This window comes from Alosa alosa, chromosome 14 (genome assembly GCF_017589495.1).
Source record: "Alosa alosa isolate M-15738 ecotype Scorff River chromosome 14, AALO_Geno_1.1, whole genome shotgun sequence".
NCBI classification, from domain to species: Eukaryota; Metazoa; Chordata; class Actinopteri; order Clupeiformes; family Clupeidae; genus Alosa; species Alosa alosa.
In genome coordinates, this window is record NC_063202.1 from 15,483,646 (window position 1) to 15,508,195 (window position 24,550).

General features: G+C 45.2%; 1 protein-coding gene across 4 annotated transcripts in view; it reads left to right on the forward strand.

Annotated features, from left to right (window-relative positions):
• tub (TUB bipartite transcription factor) overlaps nt 1–24,550 on the forward strand; it is a 90,367-nt gene that overhangs the window by 58,836 nt on the left and 6,981 nt on the right. For 2 of the 4 annotated variants that reach the window (XM_048262474.1, XM_048262471.1), the window contains exons 2-8: nt 183–234; nt 4,809–4,971; nt 9,603–9,731; nt 13,073–13,237; nt 17,051–17,172; nt 19,750–19,941; nt 20,714–20,826. In XM_048262474.1, the coding sequence (XP_048118431.1) occupies nt 183–234; nt 4,809–4,971; nt 9,603–9,731; nt 13,073–13,237; nt 17,051–17,172; nt 19,750–19,941; nt 20,714–20,826 (936 nt within the window). The remainder of the gene's footprint in view (nt 1–182; nt 235–4,808; nt 4,972–9,602; nt 9,732–13,072; nt 13,238–17,050; nt 17,173–19,749; nt 19,942–20,713; nt 20,827–24,550) is intronic. The other 2 variants (XM_048262472.1, XM_048262475.1) reach the window with 2 other exon arrangements.

Genomic DNA, 24,550 nt, shown 5'->3' on the forward strand with positions numbered 1-24,550 from the left:
AAGACAGCTGTGTTAAACTCTCGCTTTTTCTCTCTACCCTCTCTTTATCCCTCCCTCTCCTACTCTCTCTCTCTCTCTCTCTCTCTCTCTCTATCCTGTCACTACCTTTTTCTCCTTCTCTCACTCTCTCTCTTTTTCGCTCCCTCTCCCTCTCTACCACCCCCCTCCCTCCCCCTCTGCAGCACGCTGGATGATGAAAGCAGTAACCTCCGGCAGCAGAAACTGGACAGACAGGTGAGAGTGTGTGTGTGTGTGTGTGAATGCGTATGTGTGTGTGTTTATGTGTGTGTGTACTGTATGTGTGTGTGTTTATGTTTGTGAGCATGTGTGTGTGTGTGTGTGTGTGTATGTGTATTTTTGTGTATTTATCTGCACGACCCTGTAGGACTCCCATTAGTACAATGAGTGGGCCATGTTTTCTTTGTGTGTGATGTGTGTGTGTGTGTGTGTGTGTGTGTGTGTGTGTGTATGTGTGTGTGTGAGTGAGTACATGTGTTTGTCCACGCCAGTCTATTGCCTATGAGTGTGAATGAGTTTGCTTGCTGCGAGACGAGGTGCATTTTCCTTTTATTCAGTCTACTTACATACTGATAGTATACTTACATACTGCAAGTGTACTTGTACATAATGACAGTAATCACTGCATCAGCAAGGAAACAGTCAAGGAGAATGACTCTGCAGTAAGCACCTAGCGTGTGCGTTAGCATGTGCATCAGAGTGTGCATCAGAGTGTGCATTAGAGTGTGCATTCGCAGTGCCTGTCATCTGGGCCTTGCCACCCACTGGAAGTGCATAAGTTGTATTGGTGTGGAGGGAATAAGCTCAGAAAAATATGTCATTCTACCTGGATGCTCTGAGACTGCCTGAGTGAGGATGTGCGAAATGTTGCTGCCGTCATGAGTCCAAAAAAGTGGCACTCCAACAGCACGTGGCCTCAGGAGGTCTGACATGTCCCGTTGATGTGGCCGGTTGTAGATGGACTCTGTGTGTCGTCCTCGCTTGACCTCTTCTGAGCTACGTGCTGCTGTGCTGTGAAAATGACAACTCTTCTGGGAGTTAGTCATTGCAAGGCTCATGAGAGAGGATGTCCTCTACACCAGAGGTTCTCAATCGTTTTGGGGCTAAGGCACACCAAAGATCAAACCAAAACGCCAAGGCACATCGGCTTATGGTTACTGATTGTAAGTATGTCACACAAATTATTATCTAGGCAATAACAGGAGTGTTCATTCTTAAGCCCATATGTTTCTCCATAGGCTACAATGTATTCATGAGCTGTGACCACAGTGATAGGCATATGCACACACACACACACACACACACACACACTCTCTCTCTCTCATTCACTATAGGCTAGTGTGTTCCTGAGCTGAGACCACAGTGATAGGCATATGCTCCCATGAGCCTCGGCACAGCGGTTGAGAACCACTGCTCTACACTCATCAATACCTTCCTTAACTGAACTGTCAATCCTTCAGATGAAACAGCTGATGAATGACCGCCAAAAACTGCAGTACAATTTTATATTATTTATCTGGAGTAGTAATTTATTTAAAATTATTTTTATAATTATTATTTTTCTCGCAGTCGCCCAGATTATCATCGATATTAGCACTGAGCTGAGTGTAAGTCAGGGATATTAAAAGTGATAAATGGAACACGCTGTGTCGAGTCGGAACAGTAATATGCATCACACACTTCTCTGCAGTAATGTATTGAGTCATCAGCCGCTGTGCTGTGCTTGGCGTAGAAATCAATAAAAGGCTTCTGTGAACACGGGCCTCTTAAATTGCGTCTGCCTAGCTCGCTGTCAATCGTTTTCACACGGATATAAAGAGAAGTTGGGCCGAAGACCAAAATGATATGTGTCATGATTATTAATATAATGAACACGTAATGTATGTGTCTTGTAATAGCAGTAAAAGGTAACGAGGCGCTGGTCGGGGGACAGTAAGATGCAGGGATGCTAATGGATGTGGCATTTGGTGGAAGTAAGTAAGGCACATGGTGTTGCCAGACATTTTCATAGTGTTATATGTCAAAAGCTACAGCAGCGCAAATGTGTTTGCCTGCATGGGGATGCTGCAGCTGCAGCTGAATCGGGATTTGTATGTGTGTGAATGTGTGCCTGTGTGTGTGTGTGTGTGTGAATGTGTGCCTGTGTGTGTGTGTTTGGACACACTAATGGACTCAGTGATAGAGGCACATTAGCATATGCATGTGTTGTACGAGCCACAAGACCTCTTTGTGTGAGAAGATGTGTTTAATCAGAAAATTGTGACACAGATAGAGATAGAGAAAGAGGCTGTTCAGTGCATCAACTCACCATCGCACACACACACAAACACACACACACTATAAGGGACCAAGGCAGCCACCCCACGTTTAGGAAGGTGCGCCACTGGATTAGGTGGTGTTGAGGGAAGGAGGTGTCAGGAGACGAAAGTTCCATACAAAAATATGCTTTATTTTCCAAAAACAGGCAGATCCAGGAAGCACAATGACACACACACACACACACACACACAACACACACATACATCCAGTGTGTGACTGAGAGAGTGACACTGTGACTCATAGCCCCTTAGCCCCACACCTCCACAGTTGTCCACAGCCACCATAAATCAGTAGATTTTTCTCATCGCCATCTCTGCAGTGGATGAAGCCGGTGCACAATATGTAGGCTAGCCAGCCAGGTATTAGTTGACTGTGTGACAAGCCAGAGGAGAGCACGCGTGTCTCTCACATGCTACAGAATACAGTTCATTATGGGGCTGTCTCTGTCAGTTAATGGGGTGTAAGGTCTAGAAACCGGATGAAGTGCCATGACTTCAGACATCCTTACGTCTTAATGAACCTCGTCGGAAGTCCTCTGCACACGATCAGGAAACATCGCTGGTGCATTACGCTCCCATCTGTGTACATTAGATGTGGGTTTGCTAAAAGCTGAGATAGATGGTTGTTTATTATGATAGCTACTTATTTACTAGCATGTGCTTTGCCTCTTGTTTGAGAGGCGGCTTATATATAAAGCAACGTTTCAGTGGACTAAAGAGAGGATGGAACTCTCTAGAGTGGCTCACTTGTCCATGTGTGGGATGGGCTGGATTCACATGGTGGAACTTAGTCACAGGCGCGTGCGTGTCTGTGTGTGTGTGTCTGTGTGTGTGTGTGTTAGAGAGAGGGTGTGCTGTGAGTGCGGCTGGGAGGGAGGAGTGGGGCTGAGGGCTTTCCCTGCCTCAGGGTTTATTCATGGGGCAGCCGTGCTTTATGCTCCGCCAGTGCTGCCTCAACTCACCGAGCTGTGCCTGAGTCCCCTCCAGCACGTGACGCTGCGCTTGTGTGACTGTGTCAGTGGGCATGTGTGTGTGTGTGTGTACTGTATGTGTGTGTGTGTGTGTGTGTGTGTGTGTGTGTGTGTGTGCAGGTGTGTCTGTGTGTGTGTGTGTGTGTGTGTGTGTGTGTGTGTGTGTGTGTGTGTGTGTGTGTCTGTCTGTGTGTGTGTGCGTATGTGTGTGTGTGTGTGTGTGTGTGTGTGTGTGTGTGTGTGTTTGTGTGTATCTCTGTGTGGTGTGTGTGTGTGTGTGTGTGTGTGTGTACCTTTTGAGACTCTGGACCATCCTGCCACTGCGTCTCACGTTATGTAAGCTTCTGAGACTGAGGGGAACCCTGCAGTTGATGAAATATTGAAGGATTTCATGGTACAAGAGAGTACTGAATGCACGTGCACACTACTACTTTGACAGATATTGACACACACATTGACATTGACACACACACACATACAGACAAGCCTCTCTTACATTGATGTTTGTCAATGTCATGGCCAGAAAGCCTCCCCTTGCCTCTCTGGAAGCCTCTGTGTGTGTGTGTGTGTGTGTGTGTGTGTGTGTGTGTGTGTGTGTTTGGTGTTTCCCCAGCTCAAATACCTTGCATGTTTCTGTATTCATAAAGAGTGAACGTGCCTCTATATTGTCTTTGCACACTGAGTGACTGGTGTGTGTGGGGTGAGGGAGTGTGAGTCTGGTGTGTGACTGGTGTGTGTGGGGTGAGTTAGTGTGTGTCTGTTGTGTGGGGTGAGGAAGTGTGTGTCTGGTGTGTGACTGGGGAGGAAGTTTGTGTCTGGTGTGTGTGGGGTGAGGAAGTTTGTGTCTGGTGTGTGACTGGTGTGTGGGGTAAGTTAGTGTGTGTCTGGTGTGTGACTGGTGTGTGTAGGGTGAGTTAGTGTGTGGGGTGAGGAAGTGTGTGACTGGTGTGTGAGGGGTGAGTTAGTGTGTGTCTGGTGTGTGGGGTGAGGAAGTTTATGTCTGGTGTGTGAGGGGTGAGTTAGTTTGTGTCTGGTGTGTGTGGGGTGAGGAAGTGTGTGTCTGGTGTGTGGGGTGAGGAAGTGTGTGTCTGGTGTGTGTGGGGTTAGGAAGTGTGTGTCTGGTGTGTGTGGGGTGAGGAAGTGTGTGACTCGTGTGTGTGGGGTAAGGGAGTGAGGGCAGCGGGACTCCAACAGAGAGTCTTTGAGGGTTTGTGACTCATTCTGTGGCCCAGTGACGATGTGAATGTAGATTAGTTCTGGAGAACAGCACTAATAGGCTCATTAAAACAGCGATAAGGCACAGCAGATCCCCGGCCTGAGGGATGGCTGATGAACTGCCAAGGTACTGTAACCTCAGCTATAGAAACAACAGCTTTATTTATGTATCTCTCTCTCTCTCTCTCTCCCTCTCTCCTCCCTCCCTCTTCCATCTCTCTCTCTGTTTTTCTCTCTCTGTGTATTTGTCTGTGTGTGTGTGTGTGTGTGTGTGTGTGTTTGGCAGCGTGCTCTGCTGGAGCAGAAGCAGAAGAAGAAGCGACAGGAGCCTCTGATGGTCCAGTCCAACGTAGATGGACGGTCGCGTGCTCGCCGGACCAAGCAGTCTGAGGAACAGGCCCCGCTGGTGGAGTGCTACCTCAGCAGCAACAGCAGCACCATCTACCATGGTAACACCCCCTCGTCACCTAGGCAACAACCACTCCCTTCACATATTAACACTGCTTTTCCACCTGTAAAATGAAAACACTCTTTAACATATTAACTCTGCTTTTTCGCCTGTAAAATTACAATACTCTTTAACATGATAGCCATTCCTTTTCACGTCTAAACATATACTAGATGACATGGCCTTTTTATTGTAAACTGACTGCACTGTTCTCCATGTCCCAGAAACACTGGCTTGTTGCCTTCAAAAACACTACTCTACCACACAGACACTGCAAGTACACCTAAACAGTGTACCTCATTAATAGTTCCTCTTTTCTCAACCCAACAACAACAACAACTTACTTTGAAAAGCAACTCTAGCTCTAACAGTAATCAACAGATGATGGATGGTGGTGAGTGCTACTGCTAATGAATGCTGCCATGCTCTCTCACTCAATTTGCATCCCAGTGATGATCTTCCTTGTCTCTCTATGCACCAGGGGACTGTCCTTACCTCACCCAGAGCCTCTTGTACGGCTCGGTCTCACCTCAAACACTCCTGACTTTACACAAAGTTTTGTGATGTCGCACAAAGCCTTGACCCCCTGCCTCAGCCCACTAATCCCCTTACAAAGAGAAATGGACAAATGTAAACCGTGGGATAAAGGACTACCAAGCCGACACAACACACCAGGCCTCCCAAGCCCCCAGTTAATATGTCATCAGAAGCGCAGAACAATTACAGAGATGGGCTCAGGGGCCGGTGGAGGCAGTTCAAGGGCAAGTGCCTATCTGAGTGTTGACTCAAGGCAATCAATTGCAATCCCCTTCCCTGGCCCACCTCGCTCAAAGGGAGGGATGGGAGCTTCTGAACTGAACCAAATTGAAATTTCATTGATTGCAAATGGACACAAAAAGGTGGACTTTACAGCTAACAGCTTCTCTAACCCCCACACCTGCACTGCTGCCCCCTGCAGGCTGAGTTGGGTGGAGTGGGCTTTTTCTACTGTCTTATTATCATTCAACAGAGATGCGTCTCTAATTAACACACAGAAAAGATGGCTGAACCGGATGTTGTTTTTGTGATTAATGCCTTGGCTCTAATTGAACAGCTCTATCACAGCTTGAGTTGAGAGGAGACTCACGCTGAGCCTCTGGTCAGTGAATGCTGTGTGACCTTGGTGCCAGTGGACCACAGCATGCTGATGAGGACCATAGGGACTCATCCTCTCCTGTCTCTGCCTGTTGCCAGGCTCTTGTGTTGCTAAGCCCTCCATAAATAGAACAGGGCTCTTGAGCCCCAGTGGCTGGACACAGCCAGACCCAGCGGAGATTGTGCTGCTTATTTCACCCAAAACAAAAGATTCTAGAACAGAGCTCTGTTCTAGAATCTTTGCCCAAAACAAAAGGCGTTTGACTTTAGTCTCCTGGTCAGCTGGGTTTGTGGAGAAAATGGCCCTTTATTCTTCCTAAGCTAAAGCCTTTTATCTTGATAATTGAGGATGCACCACAAAGAAAGAAGACATAGAAGAGCTGCTCAAAAGTCTCCATAAATATCCTTAACAAGACATATAATGCACATAGCAGTAATAGCAGCTCCCTAAAATCTATGTTTTTTAGTATACAGTAATAATGTCATGTGCACTGATGCTGAGCAGCTCTCCTTCATTAACTCAGTGCTGCTTCCTGCTTTTTTATTCATCTATTTATGCCTGACACAGGCATGGCTGATTATAGGCTGTGGGCCAGATGTACGTATATTTGCGAACGTAGCGTTATCAGCGTCATGGACAAACCGCAGATTGCGAACACTGTCAGATCCAAGTTTCCGTCATATTTATCAAACTAGTGTAAACTGCGCCTTTCTCCGCCCATAAACGCAATTTACGAGCGTCCACAACTGAACGGACGAGCCTACATACAAGCGCAGTAATGATGACAACATTAAAAAAAGAATCAAACGTTTAGCGATCATGAAATAATACCATACATGAGAAGATGTCAACAAGCAAGGAGATAATGAAAATCAGTAGTTTTACGCAAACTACTTGTGCACGTAGGCTATGGAAAATTGGTAAAATCTAGCCAGTAGGAAAGTTTAAGTGAATGACGTGAAAGTGAAAGTAAGACATTCGAAAGGCCAATGAAAGTTAAGGTTGCTTTTGATAGAACAAATACTTACAAAACTGGTGCTCTAAATAGCGATTCTGTTGTCTTTGAAAGATTCTCTGGATTAACACCTGCTTTTACAAGGCGGAAGTATTTAGGCACAGAATAGACGTGCGCTTTCAGGAGCAGTCTTTGTACATTCCGCAGAATACATAATTAGGCGCTCTTTAAGCTTCCCCTTCCATCTTTTTACGCTAAACTCCACTTTCCCCTGGATCCTCCCATGAATGCATTATGCATGACACAAATAACGCAATTAGCCATTTTCAGCTCCCGCGACAGGCAGTTTGCGCTTTTACATCATTGCGGCCTGTTTGTACATACCTCGCAATGATTTTACACGTTTGCGAAACAAATACGCCTGAAGTGGGCGCAAAAGCGTTAGTACATCTGGCCCACAGTGTGCAGGTGTTAGCTCGGTCTAGCCTGAGTATACAGTGCTTTCATTACAGATTTATCCTGTTATTTAGCCTCTTATTCTGGTCAAGTGCACATGTACTGCAGATGAATACTCCAGAGGGCCGAGCTAGAGCCATTGGGTTTATGCACTAGTAGCTGGGTTTCTACCTCTTACTCATTCGCATATTTTACATGTAAACTCAAAATTCGTTTCAAGAAAATGCAAATCTGTGTGTCCATGTGCTTTGTTATGTTAAACATATACATCAATGGAGGGGGTATTAAGTTGTTCACTGTGGGATTAAAGCATTAGGTTGTCAAGGAAACTTTAATGAAAAGCTATGATAATATACCAAACAAATGTGAATTTATGCAAATAAACTAGTTTCCATCAGCTTCAATCAAATTGTACCTTATGTGAATTAGGAGAAAATCCACCCCCTCTAGTGAATCAAATCAAATTTTTGTTTGCATTAAAAGGTTTTATACAAATGTCATGCATTTCGAGTCAGGATCTCTTAATGTAATGGTCAAAATGTGCATTAAGAATTTGGATGGAAACCCACAGACTGGGTGGTCACTGTTGCAGACCTTCCAAAGCAGAGGAACTCTCATGTCAGTCCAGTAACATGAAGCAAGAGATGGTTCTGAATAATTTTCACCACTGTTTATATGTATTACTGCACAGTGTGTGTGATGTATAAATAATAGTTTATACACATAATTAAGTCAGGTTAAAAATTCAGACTTTCCATTTGAACATATTTGTACTCCAACGAAAGTAAACATTGGAAAACCTCTGCTGAAATAAGCCTAGCTGACCCTGACTCTTAAGACGTGAAGATAGGACAGCCCGGTTCTGTAAACCTGGAGAAATCCATTTCAAAGGGACTACCTCCTCATTTCTGTAGTGAGAAAAAGAAACACTGTTTACTCAACAGATGAACCAATTTACTAAAACCCAAATGTCAGCGCCATTGGGTAAGCAGTGTTGCGTTTTTCTGTTTCTTGCTCTTCAGTTGTAGTTTGTGAGATAGCTGCACTTGCAGTATAACTCCTGAAGGTGTGTAGGCTCCCCTCTCTCCTCCTGCATTGAGAGGGCTGCCAGTCTGAAGCACAGTCCACCCTGACAGATCTAATTATCCATGTGAAATCTGATGTCATAAGCAGGCAAATGCTGGCATGTCCGCTGATTGAGATTTAATGATGAGTGGCGCACTTGTTAATCCACCTGCACACAAATAATAAGCCTCATCATGTTCAAGACAGAGATGGAATACTTCCTGGGCACCATGTCTGGTTAAACAAAATTACAAAATGTAACTCATTAGAAAACAGATTTGATCATTTTTTTTACAATTTCCTGATCACATTATTTATTCAACTTTGTTAATGCAGCTACAATATGGCGCCATCATAGCCAATTACAGCCATTATGGTCCCCTGTCCTTAGGAATACATACTGTATGCTATCAGAGAAATATGGATGGTTTCACACATAACTCATATCAGATCTGAGTTCTGAAGGCTCTTGGTGTGCCTGGCCTTCATCACGTTCGGCACAGCAGTCCCAGAGCTCTGATGAAGGGAGGAAGTAGAACTAGGCTGAGAGGCAAAGAGGCAGGGGAAAAAAACGTGTTTCCTATCAAAGCTTTGGATCTCAAGGTCTTATGCGACGCACAGGAATAAAAAAGCATCAAGAGCGGGCTTTGTGAGACGTGGGATGTGGAGGAGAGACCCTCTCTCTGCTTGCATATGGCCTTTCGTAATTCTGGCCTAATGATTACATGTGTTACAGAGGAGCGAGAGAGAGAGAAGCGTGTTCTTTCACATCGGTGCTCAGAGGACTGTCGTCAATCCGAGGCTTATGACTCTGCTGTTGAATCTGCTTCTACTCACACCCATCTTTCCTGATTCCTTTTAACGACCTCCGTCTCTTCCTCTCCCCTCTTTCTCTCTTCCTTTCTTCTCTCCTTCTCCTGGTTTGTGTTCTCTGTTCCCCTGTGCCACGGCCTGCTCCCCCTCTGCGATGTGCGCTGCGGTGCTCTGCGGCGTGCGGTGTGTGTGGTGCGTGGGCGTGTAGTGCAAGAGGCCGAGCAGGAGGAGGTAAAGCCGCTGGCTGAGCCGCCGCGCTCCGCTAAAAAGGCCAAGGCCAGTGGCTCCACCCCGCAGACCGGCAGTGGCAAGAAGGAGAAAAAGGGGAAGCAAAAAGGTCAGCCACACGGTGGCGCTCCCGCCACCCGTCACCACCATCGCCCGCCTGCCTGTTGGCCTGTTTGCCTCTCGGATGCACCCTCCCCCTCTCAGCATGCCGTGCCCCGTCTGTCTGTCTGCCTGTCTGTCTATCTGTCTGTCAGTGTCGTCTCTCAAGGTCGGCCGAGGAGCTTGGCACCTTGGCACGTCCAGGGAGTGTTGACATTGACCTGGTTCTTCAGACTCAGTGCAGCTCACAGAGCATGTGGGGAATGTGTGTGTGTGTGGGGGGGTTTAGAGAGGAACAGTGTCGCATCTCACATCTCATCTCGACACATCTGCGCGATGTGACGCATGGCTGAGTGAGAGTGCACGTGCTTGTGAGTGTGTGTGCGTGTGTCGGAATGTGCATGATCACTTGTGTTTTCCACACAGGCAGGCTTCAGAAAGAGTGTCTCTAAATTTGGGTGGGATTCTAGGCTGTAGCAGCAGCAGCAGCAGCAGCAGCAGCAGCAGGCTCTCTCCTAATTGGTGAGCTCTAGCTCAGTGTGAGGCTCTGTGGGAGAATAGAGCTCACTGTCATCAAACATCATACGCCTCATTGTTTCTGAGGGCTACATCTCAAGATCTCGCATCGTTCCTTCGTTGACACTCCCTCCCTCTCATTTAGCCATCGTCTGGTTTCTTTATCTTCTATACCACGAGCTGCTCATCTTTCATCACTCCACCCCCCCCCCCAAGACAGACCCACTGCCACCTCCCAGATGTGCACAGTGTTCCACTCTTCTGCGGGTGGCACATTGCGATGATGAGGCTGGGCTGGCAGAGCTCAAGCGTCTCATTGTCAGCGCCAGGGCCCGTGCCAACCCTGCCCTCTGGAAAGAGCGGATAAACAGATAAATAAGAAATGTTGTAATCATGCCAGCGATGTTTGCTCTCGTGAGGCTGCCAAACTGAGCAAGACGACAACGAGAGAAATGGCTTTGAACGCAGGGCTCTGTCAAGGTGTCATTAGCCATGAAAGAGAAAAATAGCGTGCTTTTCTTTCTGGAGTTCATCATCTTCATGCAGAGACAGTTCTCCCCTGGTAGGGGCATCGCTGTTTGCTGAAATCTCATTTGGAAACACACTGGGAAAGTAATGATTTTCTTCCAAAAAATAGGATATTTGCTTTTTCTGCCTAGTGACTTCATATTGAGCAGTTTGACAAAAGACAGCTGGCCCATATGATGTGCTGTTTGTCTTCAGTACTCATTCTAGCCATAATGTAAAATCCTGACAAATGTCCTTATTTTGTCATCCCTGATCCGTCTTATACAGACAGACATCTATCCATCACTTCTCTCTCTCCTTCTCTCACTCCTTCTTTCTCTCCCTCTCATCTGTGCTGTCCTTCTGAGGGTCATCTGTCTGTCCATCCCTGGTCAGAGTGATCACAGCCTCCACGACACACAGTGTTTGCTGATGACCCCTAGCCTAGAAATCTAGACGCGCCCCTAGCGGCCGCAAAATACATTTGCTGCCAGGGCTAGTCTAGCAACTCTCTGTTGGCTTGTGAGCTCCAGAAATTCGAAACTTAATCAGGTCAATGAAATCGTGTATAGAGTCGTTAGGTGGGCTTAACATAATGATTGATGGCAGAGTTGCAACGATTTGGCTTGAATTCCCTGCTACTTGAAAACAAATGCCAAAAAACATCCAAAAAAAGATGGATGTTGCTGCTGGCGAACAGTGTGACACGAGTTAAGCTTTTATTAAGTAGGCAAACGTTTGAACTAGCCAAATAACTCCGCTGGTGGGAAACGCATGGGACTCATAGCGCTGCCGCTGTCCTATTGTGTGCAGAGGGAATTTGAAAGACAACTGATTATCCAGCCCCTCGGACTGAGCACTGCGAACGGTGAGTGCCCAGACCCTACATTTTAATGTGGGTCTGGCTCGCCAGGCTAGATGACCCCCTAAGCCACAGTCAAAAAAGAGAAAAAGTCCGCTTCAACGGAAGTGATTACCCGAAACGTCACGGAAAAATAAAAACAAGTGGGAGCAGAAAACCCTGGTTGAAGCGGACTTTTTCTCTTTTTTGTCTGGTCGTTTGTTTGTCCTGCTCCCAGGTCAGACATTTGGATGTGCAGACTTTAAAACTTACCCCCTTAAGCCACAGTCCCAAACCCCTGATGTTACAGTAATATCACCAAGTCTGTGTTAATCCAGCAGTTCTTATCAATTACTGTCCATGCAAAGACTGAATACACTTAACAGGAGGGGAAAACATCAATGTCTTGATTATTTTTTGGACCATTATGAGCGTAGCTCTCAAGGCTGTGTGTTTGACTCAGCATCATCAAGAGACCATTTCTCATAGTCTCATTTTCATCCCATGCATCAGAGATGTAAGCAAGACAGACAGAAAGAAGATGGAGGTCGTGAGAGAGGGAGAGAGGGAGGGAGGGGAGATGCTAGAGATTTGAAGCCATAATGATCAGTGGACTGAGGAGGATAGATGTGATCTTCTGGTGCCAGAACACAGCACTGTCTTTTCTTTATTGAACCCAAAGGGATGCTGTTATCTGCTCTGTCCTGTGACTTTACCCATCTGAGTGGGGGAAAGCCAACAGGCCATGTGCAAACATGTACAAGCAAATAAACAAAACATAATAGTGAAAGTGAAATTCAAAATTTTACGGCCAGTAAAATTTTAAGGCTCTTTCCAAGCACCAAAAATGTTGCCCACTCTGGCTCCAAATGTATTTTTAATTGTATATTTAGTCACTATAGCCTTGGTTACTTAGTGGTTACCAAGGAGTTTTTTGTTGAGCAGCAGCCCTTAAGCCTTTTGTCTGGTGCTTGTGTTTTGTGCAGAGCAAGGCATGATTTGAGTATGTAGTGGTGTTGGTGGAGGAGTGTGCATGCCATTTCAGACTGAAGCACAAAGGACATTCAGAGACCTCTTGTATGTCTAGGGACATAGGTGAGAATTTGCACATCTATGGCGAGAGACATGTCCTTAAGCATTCATGCATGATGATGTGCCTGTGTGTGTGTTTGTGCATTTGTGTGTGTGTGTGTGTGTGTGTTTGTTTGTGTGTGTGTGTGTGTGTGAGCTGTGCATCTGAGCAAATTTTTGCGGCATGTGTTTGTGTTGGGCTGTGTGAATGTGTGTGTGTGTGTGTGTCCAGCGTGTGTGTGTGTGTGTGTGTGTGTGTGTGTGTGTGTGTGTGTGTATGTGTCCAGCATGTGTATGTGTATTGGCTGTGTGTGTACTGTATGTGTGTACGAATGGGCTGTGTCCAGCTCCTAGTTGACCTTGCTGTGGTGGTTCTGGTCTGACTGGTGGGCGGGTGGACCTTGTGGCTCCTGCAGGCATCGACGGTCCGGCTGCCTTCCAAGACGAGGCGCAGAACCTGGACAGTCAGATCCAGATCCTGACGGTGGGTCACCTGTCCTCCGACGAGGCCGAGAGCGACAGTGTGTGCAGCACGCAGACCCACAGCAAGCAGGACCTGCGGGTCACCATGCTGAAGAAAGGTACTGGCGGCCGGCTGCATGCTGGACGTCTGCTCTGGATCTGTGCTTTGTGGGGCTCGGCTCATCTCTGCAGGACTGGGGCAGAGTGGTGGCACAGTGTGCTGTACAATGGTGTAGAGTGGTGTAGCGTGGTGTGGTGTGGTGTAGGGTGGTGTGGTGAAGCGTTGTGTGGTGTAGCGTGGTGTAGTGTGCTGTGGTGTAGCGTGGTGTGGTGTAGCGTGGTGTAGTGTGCTGTGGTGTAGCGTGGTGTGGTGTAGCGTGGTGTGCTCTACCGTGGTGTGGTGTAGCGTGGTGTGGTGTGTTGTGTTGTGCTATAGTGTGGTGTGTTCTGTTGTGCTATAGTGTTGTGCTATAGTGTGTTGTGCTTTAGTGTGTTGTGTTTTGTTGTGTTGTGGTGTGTCGTGTTGTGTTATGCTATAGTGTGTTGTGCTTTAGTGTGTTGTGTTGTGTTTTGTTGTGTTGTGGTGTGTCGTGTTTTGTGTTGTGTAGAGTTCTCAACGGGCCTGAAAATTACGACCCGACCCGGCCCGTGGCTTTTAAAGCCCGAACCCGATGTAACCCGACACATCAACATGAATTATCTGCCCGAACCCGGCCCACGGCCCGACGTAAAACATACGTTTTGACTGTTAAACCCTGACTTTATTTAGGTGAAGATTCAACACATTCGCGTGACAATTGACTTAAAACGGTGATTTTCTCATCTTCTCCTTTCTTTCTCCTGCATATCGCGATGGAAAAACCATGTCAACTTTGGATGCGGTTATCTTAGTGATACTTTTTGCAATACCCTCAATATACATATCGTTGGAAAGCTTAGTGTATGGCCGTTCATGTGAGCACAATAACTTAATTTTGTACATTTTACCAAAGCGACTGGTTTCGCCTTGCAGGGTCACATATTTCATCAGCACCTTGCATTTCGAGCATTGCACATAACCTGTAGAATTTCCTTCAGAATCCAGCACCACTTTCCAGACCTCTGATTTCCCCGCTCCTGTAGTAGCGACGGTGAATTCACCTGCGGCAAGTTTACTTTCCACCAACTCCATCTTCTTCTCCAGGCTAAAGGCGTGCACGCAGCGGCGTCAGGTGTGCCCCCGTCCCTCTCCATGATGCACCTTGCACGCAGCGGCGTCAGGTGTGCCCCCGTCCCTCTCCATGATGCACCTTGCACGCAGCAACCAGACTTTCTTTACGGTGAACAGCAGGGATGATTAATACATGTTTTTTTTTATTCACTGAGCGGAAAAGATTAAGCCTGAGGTCCGACCCGACCCGAGTCATTTGCTTATATGTTCGACCCGAACCCCGGGTCCCGTCGGGTTTGTCGGGCCGACCTGACCCATTGAGAACTCTAGTGTTGTGCTATAGTGTGTTGTGCTATAGTGTGTTGTGCCGTGTTGTGTTTTGGTGCGGTGTGGTTTTGGTGTGTTGTGTTGTGTTGTGTTGTGTTGTGTTGTGTTGTGATGTGCTGTGGTGTGATATGACTTGCTGGGCTCTCAGCTCTGATGATAGGAAGCATTATGACTCACTCAAGCGAAGTGAGGCTCTGATTGTGTGTGGGACCTGTGGGTCTCTTGATTAGAGAATTGGCCATGTGTGTGTGTGTGTACACTTGTGTGTGTCTGTGTGTATACACTTGTGTGTGTGTGTGTGTGTGTGTGTATACACATGTGTGTGTTTTCCTTTGAGTGCTCACACGCAGCCCACACAGACAAAGGAAGGCTAATGATAATGGCACTGCATTATCACCGGCAATAAACCTCTATTCTCTGAATGTCAGTCTGAAAAAGATGGCAGCTAATTAACTTCCACTCCAGTCAAATCATGCTTACCAAATAAGGTCGTCATCTGAAATATATTAAGTGACATGCTTAAATAACACCAAAACCTAATTAACACCACTCTAGAGAATTAGTCTTCTTTTTTCTATCTTTCTGTCTCTTTTCTTCTATCTACCTCTTCTCTCTCTCTCTCATTCTCTCTCTCTGTCTCTCTCTCTCTCTCTCTCACACACACACACACACACACACACACACACACACACACACTCTCTCTCACACAGACTCACTTACTCACACAAACACACACACACACACACACTGCCCCCTCTCTGTAATTCAAAATTATCTCCCAAGCAGGGTAGGAATTTCACGGTGGCCGCCATGGCCGTCGTAGCCCCTTGCATTGGCCATGAGGCCCCTTTGAAAATCAGAGGTTTACAGGCCACGGTGGCCTTGGTGCCCCCTTCTTTCAATATTCTGCTTTGCGTCCTACTAATAGCGATTTTTATTTAGCCTGTGGCCTGTCAAAATAATCTTAGCATTCACAGCGCAAATTAATTTAGTCTTTTACGCAGTGGAGAAAGTGACAGCGCAAGAAAGAAAGTGCGTCCAAATTCACCCATTCTTAGTTGAACTACTCCCGAAGTAGCCTATTCATCACACAGACATCACAAGTATCACATGAAAGAGCTTTTAAACGATGTTAGCCGATAATTGCTGTGTTGAACGGTTCGCGAGAAAAGTAAATAATATAATTCAATTTAATCATACATTCTACTGAAGGTTTTGCGTCCCATGATCTCCCTACCCATTCATCTCGGTGGAATACTTTACGAACCCTTCTTTTAACACATGACAAACCATATAAACAGGAGACCTTACCGAACACAAAGGTGTAAAGCAGTCCCCTGTACAGTTAGCCGTTCCAGAGTAATCCAGTTTTGAATTTGCAGTAAAGTTCGACATACATGGATGTCTCCAAATTTGGGCTTTAAGTTTTACAATGTGTTAAATTGTTCCACATGATTTCATAACAGGCCAAATACAAAATAAATGTTACAAATATCGCCTAGATATTTGTAAATCAGTCAGACAGCTGACTAAGAGTGAAAGTAGCCTTAATGATCACAAAATGCTAAGCATGCATCTAGGCTATTTGAGTTTCTTAAAGCTGAGCTGTGCTTAAATTGTTCAATACATGATTTCATAACAGGCCAAATATAAAATAAATGTTATATATAGCCTAGATGTCTGTAAATCTGTAAATGTAAATGATGATCAGATGATTTACAGTTCTATGTAATATGTCATGTTTCATGTTTTTGTAATGTTTCATACAGTGATGCAGGTCTACTGCAGTGAATAGGCTAAATACAACTTTGATCATTTTTATAGCCTACTACTGTATAGTTAACTTTGGCCTTGGTGCCCTGACATGTGGCCTTTGTGCCCCCCACCAAATATGCCCAACTGAAGGCCAAGTGTGTGTACCCCAGAATGGTAAAATTCCAAGCCTGCTCCCAAGGATATATAGTTGCCAGTTTCCTGATTGGTATGCTGGCGTGGGTCCCTTGTTTATTCTGGCAGGATGATTGTGCGGAGGAAGCATCCTAGTGTCCCCATCAGCCAGAGCAGCCCTTGGTCCATGTGACTGGCCCCTCTCCCCGCCCCACCCCAGCATTAGGACATAACATACTGCTTAGATGTAGCGGCAGAGTCCTCTCTCTCTCTCTCTCTCTCACACACACACACACACACACACACACACACACACACACACACACACACACACACACACTCTCTCACACACACAAAGAGGCATCAGTATGCTCTATCTAAACAAGAGTTCACCACAGGAATTTTAATGTTAAATGTTATGGTGTCTTTGATGTTAGTGTTGTTTTTTTTGTTTGTTGCTTATCTTCTGCATTCTTGCATGCCACTAATTTTCAGTGCTCCCCTGTCCTCAGGACAACAACAGTAAGCACAGTCTTTTTATTAACTGTTTACTGGTTTATTTTGGAAGGGATTTCGAGCAGCATGAACTTTGACGAAGAGGAGGATGATGATGATGAAGTCAGCTCGAGTTCGTCGCAGCTCAACAGCAACACGAGGCCAGGCTCGGCCACCAGCAGGAAGTCTTGTAAGGTGGGGATGGACCTTACTCAGCCTGTTTACGTGTGTGTGTGTGTGTGTGTGTGCGTGGATGCGTGCGTGCGTGTGTGTGCGTGTGGTGTAAGGTGGGGACCTTACTCAGCCTGTTTATGTGCTGTTCATGCAGTCCAGCGATTTCTCTGCAGGACACATCGCTGTGCCTCCCTCTCTCTCCTACACACACACACACACACACACACACACACACATACACACTCTCCCACTCTGTCACATACATACACACACACACACACACACAAGACAGAGGAGACATGTGCTGCTGACTCTCCCTCCTCTCACACCCCGAGCACTAATGTGTGTCTGCCCCCTTGAGACCCCTACGGTCAGCATAAACTCTCTGCTTAACATGGCCGCAGCATCTCCACTTGGACAGCTTAAGCCTGTGAGGCTGCTGCTTTCTCCCTCACTCCTTCTCTCTCTCCATCTCTCTTCTGTTCTGTCCATTCTTCTGTCGCTCTGCTCATACAGTAGGCTCCACCAGGGCCACCTTTATGTGCGTCCGGGCTCGTCCACTTCCCGGTCATCTGTCCACATAACAGATCAGTCATTATCTACCTGTCCTTCACCCCCATCATCAGACCCCCTGATGTGCCATCTATCTGTCACAGATCTACTGGCGGTGACTTTAAGTTAATGGCAGACTGTCCCCACAGTACCTGCCTGAGGCAGGTTCGGAAATGTGTTTCTCCAGATTGCTTTCTGCCCAAAAATACCCAGTAATGTGCCAGCCGGCCTGCCAAGGTGAGGGCCCTGGGCCCTGTCTCACCATCAGAGGTTATTATATCACATGCATATTTCATCTGCAGCGGAGCAGACCAGAACACCTGACACAGAGAGAGAGAGAGAGAAAGAGAGAGAGACATAAAGATACATAGAGAGAGAGAGAGAGAGAGAGAGAGAGAGATACATAGATAGAGAGAGAGATTCATTCTTCACTTCTCAGTAGTAGAGGCCACAGGGCTTGCACTGACCTCCACCTGTCTGCACCTTAACTGCATCCCTCTCATACACACTTAACAACCCCCCTGTCACACACACACACACACACACCATTTGTGATAAGATGCATGTTAGTGACGCAGGGCTAGGCACAGTGGTGCCATTGACAGGCCTAGGGGTATGCAGGCTGCCGAGAGACACGTCCAATCACCCCCTCCACCCCACCCCACCCCCCTTTCGACCAGCTAATGTGTTCGGATGGCGGCCGTTCATGAGCACTTCCCCTAGCAAGAAGCCCCCCTCTGTTTGTGCGCACAGATGGCGCTCTGTGGCCAGCATTGTACTTCCTGTCTGCCTGCTCTTAAAATGGAAAGTGATCATGAATCTGCAGCTCCTACAGGGAACAGAGAGTGGGACTCCAAACACCACGTGTAGGTGCATGTGATGGTAGACTATATTTACTGTTTTATTAAACATCATATTTAATGTTTAAATCTTTATTTATTAGGGATATTTATCATTAAGATATTAGATGAGTCCATAGCCAGCCTCCTTTTGCATGTGTGTGTTAGCGGGTTTCACAAGGATGTGAGGAACCTTGGTGATGGAACGAAGTGGAACCTGAATGAGAGTTTTAGCTCAAGTGTCAGACTGTATTCACAGGTCAGCCAGAGAGGTAGACAGACAGATGAATGTGGAGCTTTTTAGGCTCACAGGATCAAAAGTAGAGTCAACATCAGCCGTTTGTGAAGTCTTTTTTGTGAGATGAATAACAAGGTCAGTGACCTTGATGTGCATCAGGATTCGGATGAACTCCACCGATGCGTCACATTAGCAGGTAAAATAGACCTGAAATAGGCATGTTGTAAGAACTCTCTACTAGGTTTCTGTCAAATGCAGATTTAGGATGTTCCCTGCAGTAGTGACTGATTCAGAAAGGGCATTTATACTGGATGTGATCTTACTCTAGTATATTAGTGTTGTAATGTCTACCTACAGCATACAATTCGTTCATCAACATTTAGAGCAGCAGCAGCCTTGAAAGTTGTGGGTTCAATTCCCAGCTTCCACCATTGTGCCCTTGAGCATGGTTTTTAACCCCAAGTTGCTCCAGGGACAATGTACTCTAATCCCTTGTAATATACTGTAGTTGACATAAGTCACTTTGGCTAACAGTGTCTGCTAAATGAATGAAGTTATTCACTATATAGTGTCCTTTTTTATGGCGGCCACTATATTTCACTATACTACACTATAATTCACTATACTATACTACATTATAATTCACTATACTATACTACACTATAATTCACTATACTATACTACACTATAATTCACTATACTATACTACATTATAATTCACTATACTATATTTCACTATACTATACTACATTATAATTCACTATACTATACTACACTATATTTCACTATACTATACTACATATATTTCACTATATAGTGCACTTTGTATTGACTGAGTGGATTTTCCAAACACAAGGGTAACCTGTGAGTGTCTCAAGGGATTTTCCAAACACAAGGGTAACCTGTAAGTGTCTTTTCTAAATAAAATAATCCCTGTTCTGTGCATGTGTATGTGTGTGTCTTTATCAGGAGGCAGCGTCTGCATCCACCCCGGTCGTGTGTGAGCCGGCCGTTGATGTGGACGACCTGGAGGAGTTTACACTGCGGCCGGCGCCGCAGGGCATCACGGTGAAGTGCAGGATTACCCGCGACAAGAAGGGCATGGACCGGGGCATGTACCCCACCTACTACCTACACCTGGAGCGGGAAGATGGCAAGAAGGTGTGGGATCATTTTTATATTTTTCTCATTGAATGAAATGTTTATTATACCTCACATATATGTAGTGAAATTTGGTTACCATCCTTTGACTTAGGAATGTTAACCTGTGTCATCTGAAACCCCTCTGTAGGAATATTTTGATTTAAGAATGTTAAGATAACCCCTGTCATCATTCTGGTTGGGGGTGTGTGTTAAGGGTATCAGGACTGGTTTCACCCACAGATATGTGGGCTTGTTACTTTGACATTTCATGTGGGTAACATGCTCCCGGTATCGTGAATAAAGCTGCAATCTCACACCAGTTGTCTTAAAGTAATTTTGACCACAAAGGTACCGTACCATATACAGTAATCCCAAGCCCCCCACAATCCCCCCCATTTAATTTGCCCATGACTTCCAAATGCTATCCTCAAACCTGTTGCACTGTAGAAAATGGTGTATGTCAACAGATGATTTTAAAGTAAGTAAGTTGCATTCCAATAATTGTCACTGTGTGGAGAACCAATCAAGGAGATGATGAGGATTTCTGATGCGCATGATTTGTTTACAAATGAATATGCTGCAGCACACTGCTGTGTTACATGTTAAGAGTGGAACACACAGTAGGATCACAACAGAGAGCCTGATGGAAAAACAGTGCTTAATTACACTGTGACAACACATTGTGAGAAACCTTTTTAAAATTGATCAGGGTCATTAGCCCTCAGGTGAGGTCGTTACCTGTGAGAGATGGTGCTCGCTTGGTTTAATTGCACCCGCTGGCTTGCCGTAGGTCTTCCTGTTGGCTGGACGGAAGAGGAAGAAGAGCAAAACATCGAATTACCTCATCTCCATCGATCCCACGGATCTGTCTAGAGGAGGAGAGAGCTTCATCGGGAAACTGAGGTACGGGGGGTCACCCGTTCCCCAGCTCATGGTCGGCATGTGACCAGCTCTGGGATACCATTTTATCATCCAAATAATTACTTTCTGAATGCAAGCTGATACAAGGTCATGTAGACCTGGTGTAGAATGTGCAGAGAATCAGACTGGTGAGAAAATGAGCTCTCACAGCAACAGTGGGGTAACTTTCACACCGTGAAATCCAATTTGAGAGTGTGTGATTGCGCCACTCCCGAGTCGAGAGGCTGTTCTATTGGACAGATGCGCTGCTGCTGCCGTCTCTGATGGCACAGCTCCTGGAGCCACATCTGGTTGCGCTTGTTAGGCTGGGTGATTGGGTTTGCTGCTGACGCATCAGGGTCTGTCAGCCATTACTCCTGCCACCTGTGTGACTATACAGACCATAGACTGTATATATAGAACTGGACAGTGTGGCTGCATTCTGCAGTGTTCTATGGAATTGAAGCCGCCGAGGCGACGCCATCTTGGAAAATTTGGAGCCAATTTGAAGTGCGGCTGCGCAGCAAAAGTTGAAGCATGCGCAGTGAAGAGGAGTCGCGGTCAGGCACGCCCACTCAGTGAGTTAAACACGCCCCTTGTCAAGTGAAACCCGCCCCCTTCTCCTTTCCACAACGCAGGTCGACTCGGCACCGAAGGCTAGCTGGCTGGATGAATTTTGCGGCTGTGAGTTAGCTAAACAGTACAAACAACAATCGGTTTGTTCTTGTCTGGTAAGTGTTGCGTATCAACTGAAAAGTTTTTTTTGTCTATTGGTTTTCTTAAATATGTCTAAGAGAGCTTATTATGTTGATTATAGACTGTGACAATTTAGTATGGTGAATACTAATGAGCTAACAGAAATACGGACAGCGAATTACATGCTAACGTTAGCAGCTACATTAACGTTACCGTTAACGGGAGGCTAAGTTAGTCGTTGAAGTGGAGATTAGCACACAGCTCCCGTAACAGTCGATGCATGATATACTTAGTTTTATTATTGTTGCTGTTTTCAAATATCTCAATCTTAATGTATGCCATCTCAACATGGAGTAACCATTGACTGTACATGGTGATTAATAAGACAGTCAGTACAGTATATGATAAAGCAACGGTATGATGTGATAGAGCAACGCAAGTTAACGTTAACGTAATGTGAAGCATGGACCTCATCAACCCGTCATGTTAATGTAACTACTAGCCAGTTTGCCAGCGTTTCATTTTTTCTAACGTTAACAACAGACACCTCTGTTAGAGCTACTTCTGTGATGGTAGGTCGGTAGCATAGACTGTAAAAAATAGATTGGTAGGTCGGTAGTTGTAGACCGCATAAGTGAATGATCGATAAATGAAACGCCTGCATTAAACACTACGCCAAGAACCAGTCACTTCCCAGGGATATCGGTGAACATTTGAGAAAGACCTTAGTTTGTCATCTAACGTCCATGATCAGTCATACTGATAACGTTATTTTTCAAGCTGACGCAAGTTAATAACATTCACACCGCATTTAAATGTGTAGTTAACATTAGGTAGGCTGTGAAGTTTATTGCACACATATATTTAATTAATTAGTATTACTAGTGGTGTTGAGTGCCTGATTAGATGCTTTGTAATGTTGTAAAATTGTCTGACTAACTTTATTGTAACTTTCCTTTTTGCAGGTAAGATATGGGTGATGGCTGAATGTACTGGAGGTGGCGGCAAGGTGGTCTCCATGGTCTACATTAGTCTGCAAGCAAGGGAATGCCTACGTGAAGTGGTTTGGCTGGGGTGGTCTGAGGTGGCATGTCCTCCCCCTTTCTCCAAGTCCCCTGACATCATCACCCACCGTCACTGGATCAACCTGAATGGGACATGGCACAGCACCACTACGTTCTGAAAACACATGACTTTCAATAACTTGCGTGGTACCAAGAAAGGTTTGCTGCTGCTGCTCTGAACCTTCTGTTAATATGACATCATTCATACTTGAGGCTGTACACATCCCTTTGTTTCTATTTTCTTTATTGATGTCACCCAAACTTCAACTTTCTGTATGCCCATGAACTCACACAAATTGTAAATTGCAATGCGCCATTTAACCAGTGGTGTAGTCTAGTTAGTTAGTTGTAGTGGTGGGTATACTGTGAGCAACCCCAAATGTTATTAAATCATTATCCTTGCCTATTTTAAATGGGTATACTGAGATGATGATGCTTTTTAAATGGGTTTACTGTGTAGTCCTGTGTATCATGTAGACTATACCATACCACGATCATTTAACTGCCTTGGTATTTAAGTCAGAGGCCATTGCTAAGTATTTAACTGTAGCCTACACAAAGATGTAGACGTTACAAGAATATTAATATCAGAATAATTATTGGTTGATACTAAATCAATATTGAATGTTTTTTTTATTTCTTTTGTGTGATACAGTATCATTCAGAATGCTGCAACATGACTGGTCTTCAATCAGCCAAAGAGGACACATCGTAACTCCTCTCCTAGTTACTCTCCATTGGCTCCCTACAGTAGCCAGAATTAAATTTAAATCTCTCACTTTGGCCTATAGGACACTGACTGGATCTGCTCCTTGTTATTTTAATTCAATGATCAAGATATACATCCCCAACCGCCCACTGCGGTCTTTTGATGAGCGTCTGTTGTGTCGACCAGTCTTAAACGCTAGGTCAAATTCAAGACTCTTTTCCTCAGTGGTTCCATGTTGGTGGAATGAGTTGCCCAGTGCTCTCTGTTCCTGTGATGTTTTGTGTCATTTAAGAGGGGTCTAAAGGCATATCTGTTCAACATGCACTTCTTATGCGTTATGGTTTGTAAAATACTGTTTTATTTCCATTAGGCTGTTGATTAATTTGACATTGTTGTTTACTGTTGATATTTTCTTTAATGTAGTCTTACCATGTTATTGTTTTTATATTATTGATTGAATGGACATTATTGTTTATTATTGCTTTTTTCCCTCTCATTTTCATTGTTTATTTCATTAGGCTATTGGTTGATCCCTGTTTTAAGTATTATATTGTTTTGTATTTGTTAAGGGTAACCATAACCATCATCATCATAATGTGGTATTTTCTTATGCACTTGAAACAAAGAATAAAATGTTTCTTTAAACATTAGTACCACTTTAAACACATCACACACTGAACAGCAAAGTAGCTTCCTGATTATGTGTAAAATGTTTACAGAGTATCCTGATGTAGTAGGTCCATGTTCTCATATTTTTACAGCAGACATGAAGGCTGCAATATTACATTTTTGATATCTAATGGAGCACCCTCTCTGGTGAAAGACTAGCAAGCCTGTGGTAGAGGCATACGATTACAGACATATTGAGAGAGCCTATCAATGAGTTGTCACAGTTTTCAATCTAGACGTATTATTTTGAAATGATGTACGTCTACGGGAGGATTTACACATCACTGGCAAGACCTGATCAAATCATACCAATGCAAAATGCTTCTCCAGCAGTGCAATCGCAGGTAACAACGATACCTTAACGCATTTTTAACGCACTGAAACCGCTGAGCATACTAAGCAAATTGGCCATTTGTAACTTTGAATCCCTCCTCACGTTAAGCTATGGTCCAATAATGTGTTCACTAAAACACAAGTAACGTTATTTGTCGGGCTGATTCATAAATGGGCATACCGAGGTTGTCGACCTAGCAGGCTAGGTGGCGTTTATTGTCATTCGCAAAACTAAGCAAGAGTTAACATTAATGAA